A 10227-nucleotide genomic window follows, 5' to 3' on the forward strand; every position below is an offset into this window, starting at 1 on the left:
TAGCAGCAGCGTGTACCATCTACAAAATGCGCTGCAAAAATTCACCAAGGCTCCTTAAGACATCACCTTCCAAAGCCACAACCACTTCCATCTAGAAAGACAAGGACAACAGGTACATGTGAACACCATCCCAAGTTCCCCTCAAAATCACTCACATCCTGACTTGGAAATATATTGCCATTCTTTCAGTGTCTTTGGGTCAAAACCCTGGAATTTCCTTTCTATGGGCATTGCAGATGTATATACACCATATGGACCTCAGTGGTTCAAGAATGCAGTTCACCATCATAATCTCAAGAAATAGGCAATAAATGCTGGCCCAGCCAGCATCAACCAGGTGCCATGAGTGAATTTTAATAAAGGCGGTGAAAGAGTAGTATTTACAAACTATGACTATGATGATCACATTAGAAATAGCAAACAGAAAGTCTTCATACACACTTGCAGGGTCAGTAAGGGTGGGAAGAAAGGGGGACAGCAAGGGGGAGAGTAGTCAGTGACAAACAGAGTTCTGTCCCCATGAGGTTCATCTACAAAAACCACCACCATCACAAACCCTGGTCTGTGTTATTTATTAGGTAAATGTAATGTAGATTGTATAATTTAAATAATTTTCACAAATTTGTTAAAAAGTATGTGCATCAATACCCCTCAGGCAAAAACTAAGGAGTACTTTCAACATCAGAAGCAAATTTCACAAGACAGCATTTGGCGACATGTACACTAAAAATAAAAATTGATGTAAAACAGAAACAGGAGCAACATTCTAATGATAAAGAATATCCAATATCAGTGCTGTCATCAGAGCTTATTCAGAATGACCAAAGTCAGGGAAAAAAATCCCACTTTAAACAATTCATGAGCATTGCTGGACAGGTCTTTGAACACATCTTCACCCCAACATCAGGAATTGTACTAAAACTATTGGAATGCCTATCCAGTCCAAAGGTCATCAAACTCTGGATCGGTGAGGTTGCTGTGAGGAGCCAGGAGGCCTGCCAGATTTCTATCTGTCACCTCTCTGCTGTTGTACACCTTCCAGACACATCACTTGTGCTGCTGTACATGAATGGAAAGCCACAGCACTGTTTTGAAAGATGCAGCTACCACTCTGATCAGGCTGCTCCTAGGGAATGGGTTGCTATTTCTAGGTAAGTCGCTGGATGTATCTCTAGATATGTCACAGAGAAATGTAAATCAAAGACATACTCTCTCCAGACTCAGTCGGTCAGAATTCTACTGATGAGTTATACTGTCATTTCGGGTTGATAGAGACAGCACAGAATAAATCTTCCTCAAGTTATTTGCATCATGCCAGTTCACACATTTTATAAAATCCACTGTGAACAACACTTACAGGCATTCTAATGAGAGAAGGTGTTTTCTTCAGGAATGTTACTTGTTAGTTTTCCTGATTGAATCTCTGTGGCAATGCAGTGACAGAATCAGAGAGAGGGTTGGAACCCATACATTTAAACCTAATTATGGGTTGCTCAGTGGGATTTTGCAGCATAATGATGTTTGACTTCACATATACATATAAAGAGCTAAAAAATTAAGAAAACTCATTAAATTCAATGCAAGCCTATACTCTTGGAGTATGAACCATCTGTACAGATTTCACATTTCAATATCAAATTCAGAGAAAATACAGATTTTGCTTCCAGTGCGTGTTTGTCTGCATATATATCTATGCCCTGAACCAACATTGGCTTTCTATAAAATCAAAATTTGCTTAACTTCTCTTCCCTCCATTCCTGCAGTATTTTTCTACACATGTTGATTGCCCCACAATTCCTCACCCTGTTTACACACCCTGAGCTGTATAAGGCCAGAGGGTATCATAGCTGAGCCAATTTTTCCCTCAGCTGAAGCTGAATGGTATTCAGATATCTCCCCTTCCAATCCTTAGGCAAACCACAACTAGCAGTGCCTACCCTTGCCTGAGATTTGCTAAGTCAGTGAAAGGTAGGGGAAGAAAGATTATTTATTTTGGTGTCAAAAGCGTTTCCCACTACATTTGAAAACCTCTGTAGTAATGTTTAGCTGTTAAATATTTACAGAATGAGTTTATGGTAATGAGAGTTCCTGCAGTTAGCCAAAGGCCAAACATCATCCTCAGGTCAATTTAAACTTGTGGGGCCTACTTTTCTTTTCAATGAAGTTACTCCCGAATCAGAGATTGCTCACCAATGCTGACATCGCCAAGTAGCTTAGGGTAATGGAGACCCCAAACCCTCAGGTCTCTTTTGGAAATAAAATTAATCACAAAACAACACAGGTAACTGGAATAAAAACAATCAGAGTTCTCAGGCTCCATCTTCACTAACTGAATTAGAACCCATGATCCAGTGAATATTGTCAATGAGAGTGTAGGCTCCGAATCTACAGCAATCTCACCTCGGGCATGGGTATTCACATCCAGACTGATGCAGGTGTCCATACTGAGGGGCAAGTAGGTTCCAGCCACTGACTGCCCATAGTCTGACAGAAGAATCAGCAATCTCAGTTCTGAGAGTCTATAAAAGATGGCTAGTGCACAGGAAATGACAAGCTATTACACTTGTGTACAGTAGGGCGTGAAGTGCTTAGAGAATTAAGGCACATTGTTGGGAGTAGAGCAGATGGGGCTTTACTCTGTACCTGCTTATGCTGTAACAGACCTAGGAGTGTTCAGCCCTTACACCATAGTCTCACTGCAGAAAACAGAAATACCTGATTTCTCAACATCTATATTCCTAATCTCCACAGGCACCTGTGTACACAGAATCACTGACACACAAAAACACATAAAAATAATGCCCTCTTGCAGGATCTGTCATGTTGCTCACCCCCTTCCCCTTCACAGGGTCCTGAGTCACATGCTGCCAGTTTCAAATTGAAGCACAGCTAAACACAGCCTTGTTGGTCTCCAGGCATTAAAGAAAGCTTGAACACAGAAGGTGTCAGCTACCTACATGCAAGCAAGTTCAAAAAAACTCAAGGGTGTAATTTCTATTCAAGATATATGACCCTATTGTCATCTCAACTGTCATCTCTGACTGTCATTTACCTGTGAGCCCACAGGAGGCAATGGAGGAGAGCATCAACTCTGTCCCTATCCCAGAGCAGGAGCACTGACTGGGGCTGGTCTCTCCCCTCTGATAACCTCCATGATGCTGAGGCTGGCTGGTACATCCCTGGCTCTAAGCAGTTAGCTCATCACAGGTCTTTATGAAATGCTGAACTCATGCTAGGCTGCTTCAGTATCACTGAATGGAACAAGAGTGTGTCCTGCAGTGGTCTTAATGATTGGAATGTGTCCACAGAGATAGGGAGATGCAAATGCAGAGATTGAGCTGGAAGCTAGACAAAGTGCCTACCCCAACCACATTTCACTGGGTGGATAAGGGGACGGTTTTACAGCTCTGAAAAGAAATTTGTTTATCTAAAGAGCTGCATTCTTAATCAAATTAATTACTTTTAACAGAGTATAAAAGATACACCTTCAACAACATTGATTTAATCCAGAAGCTTACATAGCATAACCTTTCTGTCCCACAAAGAAATCTAGACTGAACATTGTGACCGTATTATAAATAATTCAGAGATGTGCTACTGCATAACATACTTACGCCTCAGCCCCCTGCCTCTGCAGTCCTGACCTGTCAGTGTCCACTCTACTGTCATCATCTGAATGATCGCTAGCTCTGTCGTAAAAAGCTTCAGGACTGTTCCCCTGTGCTGCCCCCTCTGCTCTTGAGCCCCTGTCGTTTTGCTCCTCAATCTTAGGTCCTGACGAAGTCTGGCTCAGTGGCTGGCACTGAATGCTGAGGAGAGTAACCCCAGTTCCTCCACTCTTGCACTTGCTGCTTGCCTCCCCTTTAGAAGCTTCCTCAGCAATCAGTGTTTCTGTTGCACTCACTGCTCCTACACTGTCGACTCTCTGTTCTACACTGCTGCCTTCCTTGTGGGCTGAGGCTATGGTAGGTTCAGCAATCGGCAAACAGCTGCACGCTCCTGACATTTCGCAGAGATGCAAAGTCTCACAGTTAGAGTGTGTGAATGTCGCATCACTGTACTCCCTCTCCTCACTCTTCACTCCACTCTGATAATTATGGTCACTTTGCTCTTGCCCTACAATACTAGGTAGCTGGCTCGCTTCACTGCACTGAGCACCAACACTTACTGATGGCATCAGAGATGCTAAAGGTTGACCTTGATTTTTATCTTTCTCACTCTTCATTTTCGCACTACCTGCCCAGCCTACATGGGAGAGAGTGTTAACCACAGCTTGTGAGCTTTGGTTTGTACCACGACCAAGATCTGACCAACTGTCCTTGGAATACTGTCCCCTTCTGCAGGTTCCATTCTCCTGGCTCACTGATTCAGTGTCACTGAGACAGTCAGTCTGGAAGATATTCCACAATTTGTTTACAGTTTGCTTGGGAGATTTGATTTGGCCAGCTTGCGGTTTAAGTTGTCCTGTTAGCAACGATTCGGAGTTGACATATGGCACACTCTGCTCAGAAGCCAAGGACTGCGTTGTTTTCCTCTGAATGTTCTCTGGGCTAGTAGTCATCTTTTTGTCCTCAAGGACATCACTGCGACATACTCCTTTCCCCGGGCAGACTATGTTGTCAACTTGCAAACTTCCTAGAACAATTCCAGCCTTAGTCTCAGTCTTGGAAGTTGCTGGTGGTTCTCCTAAGGTGTGTTTGTCTTCATTCTGGCACTGTGCACGACAGGTACCTTGAATGTTCTGTAGCAAATCCTGCTGGTTAATATTGGTCTTGCTTTCAGTCCCAGCCCTTTCCATTTCTCTCTGAAAATACCCAGCTGTGGGCTCATCTTCCAAGCGACATGGCCCCTTCATATTAACCCTGTGAGATCCCTCAGCTTGTTGAGGGAGGGTAGACAGAGCCCTGGGCAAGTCTGTCATTTCCGACTGTTTGTTCTCCTCCTCTTGTCTTTTAAATCCATGCACTGTGTTTGGATCATCTGTAGGCTCGTTCAACCTGCTATTTGCTCGGGCCTTTTCAGCAAGGAACTTCAGAATTTCTTGCTCAATCCCATCATCGCTATCTGCAGAACTGCTGTTCTCAATTGTTATATTTTTCCAAGTTGGCCCATCAGCTGTGCTGAACGCAGTACCACACGACAAACCAATCTTGAGATTTCTGATACTGGTCATTTTGCTGTTGCCTTCACATTCTGAATGCTCTTCGATCTTCTTATTCCCTTTACTCTTCAAGTCTAAATAACGTCTGCAAGCGCTCTTGTTACTTTTTGATAAGCAGCTTTTTAAGGGGCCGTGGCTAACAGTGTAGCCTTCTCCAGCGGTCCTGAGCGTTTTGTCACCGATTCCTGTGCTTTGCTCAGAGTAAGTAAGAACCTCTGCTCCTGTAAACCGCACTCGTTTTTTGCACCGGTTCTTCATATCTCTTGATCTTTTCCCCAGTTTCTTCCTGGTTTGCAAGAGATCCTTTGTAGCTCTATCCAAGTCTTCGTCACTATCCAGTGAGCTACTCTTCTCATCTGTCTGCCAAGAGTCATGGACAGCCTTAACAGTGGACTGTTTCTCTCCAACCCGATCCTTGGGAGACAATTTTTCTTGATTTTGACTGAGAGTCATGTTGTACCATATGTTACTCATGTCAGGTATGTTTTGCCCTGATGAACTACCTTTAAGATTAATCTTGGAGGTAACAGTTGAATGGTTAGTTAACACAAGAGCTTCCACACTGGACTCACGTGGTTGACTTTCTCTCAGTTTCTCCTTTTCAAGTTTATGATCAGAACTGACATTATTCTTCAGCCTTTTCTTTTGTAACAATGATGTCTGAGATGAAGACGAAGACAAAGAAATAAACAAAGATGGAGAGGTGTTCAGATTGTCTTCAATCTTTGGTTCTTGGGAGAAGTTTCCGTCCAGATCACTCACAGTCCCGACTTTGCTAGATTTCTGACTGCTTTGGCTTGCTTTCAGAGCCAAGTAAGTTTGAATTTCTTTTTCAATGCTGTCACTGCTGTCTGCAGAACTGCTTTCACTATCTGAAGAAAGCGTGACCTGCTTGGAGGCAACATTAGTGTTTTCACAGCTTGTCTTGCCTTTGCCCGCATGCTCTCCCTTTTCTGAAGAAGCACCACCTAATATACTGTCTGCAGGTGACTGCACTTTGGTCATAAGAGACCTTTCCTGTTTTGGGGAAGATTCTGACAGAGTCTCAGACTGAAATGTTTCTTTCCAACCAAGCCTGGAATCTGTGGTATTTCTCTTGGTTTGTATTAAATAGTCATCACTGTCACTCGTGTCAGTATCAGAAAGATTGGCAGGACAAGGTCGCCCAGGCTTCGGGATACAATTTCTCTTGTTCAAAGCTGTCTGCAGTCTTTCTTTCTCTCTGCTTCTCATATGAGAAGTCATATCAGCATATTTTTGAGGGGACTTGTGAGGTAATAAGCCAAGGACAAAGGCTACATCCTTAGTTTTCCCTTTCTTTTGTTCCAATTGGTAAAGCTGAATGGCTTCTTCAATCCCATCGTCGCTGCTAGAATCAGACAATTCTACTTGTGCATTAATAGGATTCACCCTTGACTCAGTGAATTCAGCACTGAGACCCCACCGGGTATTGCTGCTCTTGTGGAGTTCCTTAAAGCGATGCCGTGATCTTGGCTTTTTCCTGCTAGCCACATTTTTATTACCCTTGGGGTTTCCTTCACTGCCTTTCTCACTGCTGCAGACAACTTCAGATTTCCTAAACTGGCTTGATTTAGTGTTGCCAACCTGAGAGTTTGTGTTGATCACTGGCTGTGGAACAGGATGGCGTTGGTTCCCTGCACTGGATTTGATGCACCTCCTTCTCTTCTTCTGTCCTACCTTCACCAGATTTTCTTTCTGCTCTGTCCCCACAGAAACAGCCTCGCTCTTGGGGCTGCTGTTGCTGCCAGTCTCCCTATTCCTCTTCTCCTGCAAGAACCTTTCAATCTCTGCCTGTATACTCAGTTCAAAGGAGTCGTTGCTGCTGATACTGCAGGGAGAAGAGCATCTGGATCCTGCAGGCTCTCGGCTGACAATATTCGCAAGGTCAAGCCCTGTTTTGGGCGAGTTCACTCCTTTGTTTCCCGGTGAAATACCATTGCTGATCTTTGCAGCAGAATTCTCAATGGCTCTGTGTCCCCCTGGGAGAACATTTGTGTCACTGGCTTTCGATGTGAAGGACGGATTTTCTGTTTTCTTTTTCAAGTATTCCTGAATTGCTTCTTCTATATCTCGGTCAACAGACTCATCACTGTCGGAATCCAGGGTGCAGCGACCCAAGTTGGATTCCTCTGTGTCAAGTGTGCAGGATGGATAAGCAGGCTTCAGCTCTTCCACAGCAGCCCCTTTTAAAATTCTGATGGAGCTTCTGTCTAACATGCCCTCACTTCTCCGTTTTGGGGCTGTGTTTGTTTGTGCCTGGCTGCTGGGTTCACTGTTCATGGCACAAGCTGAGTCAGTAGCTTGCAAGTTTTCGATGATCATTTTCACATCCACGCTGACAGCACTCTGCAGAGAGATCTTCTCTCCTGAGTCAGAGAAGCTCACAGGGAGGCTGAAGTTTCGGGACGCCCCAAACGGATGCCAATCTGTCTGTACCACAGAGATAGGTGGCAAACCCGTGAAGAACATCATAGCAGAGAGGTGACATCCCAGACACGTGGTCCCTGTAGTTTCTCCACTCACATCCTGTAAATGAAACAGCACAGGGAGAAAAGAAAATCAAAAGGGCTGCGGCATAAACTGGTGACATTTTAAAAATTGTTGTGTGCTTCAGAAATATTCTTGCTCTCTGTTTCTCCCTCAACATTTCTCAAGAAAAGAGTTGCATTTCCATAACACCTTTCATGGCCTCAGGAAATCCATGAGTATATTACAGTCAATAAAGGTCCTTTCAACTGTTCTAACCTAAAAATGTGGCAAGGTCCCACAAACTGTAACGAAATAACTAGTTTGATCATGTTTTAGTCATGTGGTTGAAGGAGAGACATCAGTCAAAACACCTGGGAGAATTTCCCCGCTTTCTACATCCACCTGAAAAGGTAGAAGGTACCTTGGTTTAATGTCTCACCTAAGAGATGACATCTCCAGGAATCTGGCAGAAACAACATCCATCATAGCTCATCTCCACAGTGAGGCTTGAAGTCAAAAGCTTTAGAACACAGACCCTTAGTGAGGTACAGTATGATTGTGGTCATGTGTCACACATTAACAGATTGTGGGTGTCTGCGTGTTATTGGACTACAGCTGATATCAGCAAACCTGATATCATCCTCATGCTACACACACAGATGTGGAGTTGCTGGTGTCGGACTGGGGTGGACAAGGTCAGAAGTCACACAACACCAGGTTATAGTCCAACAGGTTTATTTGAAATCGCAAGTATCATCCTCATGCTACACACACAGATGTGGAGTTGCTGGTGTCGGACAAGGTCAGAAGTCACACAACACCAGGTTATAGTCCAACAGGTTTATTTGAAATCGCAAGCTTTCAGAGCGCTACTCCTTCATCAGGTGAAGTGTGAGTTCTGAGGGTCGCTTGGCTCAATATGTTAACTCTGATTTCTCTCCACAGATGCTGCCAGACTTGCTGAGCTTTTCCAGCAATTTCTGATTTTGTCTGTAAAATGAGACTGCTCTCAGCTCACGTATCCACACAAACAATGATGGCGAGTCTACAAATGTGCAGGCACGTTCCTACTACTCTGAGTAAAGAAACTATCCCTGATATCTGTCTGAAATCTATCACCCCTCAATTTAAAGCTATGTCCCCTCGTGTTAGTCTTCACCATCTGCAGAAAAAGGCTCTCCCTGTCCACCCTATCTAACCCTCTGATTATCTTATATGTCTCGATTAAGTCACCTCTCAACCTTCTTCTCTCCAATGAAAACAGCCTCAATTCCCTCAGCCTTTCCTCGTAAGGCCTTCCCTCCATACCAGGCAACATCCTAGTAAATCTCCTCTGCACCCTTTCCAAAACTTCCACATCCTATAATGCGGTGACCAGAACTGTACTCAATACTCCAGGTGCGGCCTTACCAATGTCTTGTACAGCTGAAGTATGATCTCGTGGCTCCAAAATGCAATCCCCCAAGCAATAAACACGAACACACCATATGCCTTCTTAACAACCCTATCAACCTGGGTGGCAACTTTCAGGGATTTATGCACCTGGACACCGAGATCCCTCTGTTCATCTACACTGCCAAGAATCTTACCATTAGCCCAGTACTCTGTATTCCTGTTACTTCTTCCAAAGTGAACTACATCACATTTTTCCACATTAAACTCCATTTGCCACTTCTCTGCTCAGCTCTGCATCTTATCTATTCCCCTGTGTAACCCACAACATCCTTCGGCACTATCCACAACTCTGCCTACCTTAGTGTCATCCGTACATTTACTAACCCATCATTCTATTAGATTAGATTCCCTACAGTGTGGAAATAGGCCCTTCGGCCCAACAAGTCCACACTGACCCTCCGAAGAGCAACCCACCCAGACCCATTACCCTACATTTGCACCTAACACTATGGGCAATTTAGCATGGCCAATTCACCTGATCTGCACATTTTTAGACTGTGGGAGGAAACTGGTACACCCAGAGGAAACCCACGCAGACACGGGGAAAATTGCAAACTCCACACAGACAGTTGCCCGAGGTTGGAATTGAACCTGGGTCCCTGATGCTGTGAGGCAGCAGTGCTAACCACTGAGCCACCTCCAGATCATTTTTTATAAATGACAAACAGCAGTGGCCCCAAAACAGATCCTTGTGGCACACCACTGGTAACTGAGCTCCACGATGAACATTTCCCATCAACCACCATCCTCTGTCTTCTTTTAGCTAGCCAATTTCTGATCCAAACAGCTAAATCACCTTCAACCCTGAAACTCCGTATTTTGTGTAATAGCCTACCGCGTGGATCCTTATCAAACACTGTACTGAAGTCCATATTCATAGGAACCTCGATTCTCCGAATTTCGGATTATCTGAAGAATATCTCAGGGTCCCGATAGAAACTGATCATGTTTCAACACTGATCATGTTTTTTGTTTACAAATGATTAAAAATGAACTCAGCTTACTTAAATGCTGCTGAGAACAGTCCTGGGCATCAATGGGAGCCCAGGCATCATCTCCAAATGACTGACCGCCCACCTTCTCTCCCTCCCCACACTTTCCCTGGAGTTCTACACAGGGCT

At 44.2% G+C, this 10227-nt stretch overlaps 1 protein-coding gene across 1 annotated transcript; it reads right to left on the minus strand.

Annotated features, from left to right (window-relative positions):
* Positions 1–425: 425 nt before the first annotated feature.
* Positions 426–7708, minus strand: ppp1r26 (protein phosphatase 1, regulatory subunit 26). Its single transcript, XM_043687394.1, has one exon. It carries the CDS (start codon positions 7652–7654, stop codon positions 3611–3613), a length of 4044 nt encoding a protein of 1347 aa, XP_043543329.1. The 5' UTR covers positions 7655–7708; the 3' UTR covers positions 426–3610.
* Between the last annotated feature and the right edge of the window lie 2519 nt (positions 7709–10227).

The sequence above is a fragment of the Chiloscyllium plagiosum genome, chromosome 1 (genome assembly GCF_004010195.1).
Source record: "Chiloscyllium plagiosum isolate BGI_BamShark_2017 chromosome 1, ASM401019v2, whole genome shotgun sequence".
Lineage (NCBI taxonomy): Eukaryota > Metazoa > Chordata > Chondrichthyes > Orectolobiformes > Hemiscylliidae > Chiloscyllium > Chiloscyllium plagiosum.

Coding starts and splice junctions, on each gene's coding strand:
- ppp1r26 (XM_043687394.1), bottom strand. CDS start 7,654: ATGATGTTCTTCACGGGTTTGCCACCTATCTCTGTGGTACAGACAGAT.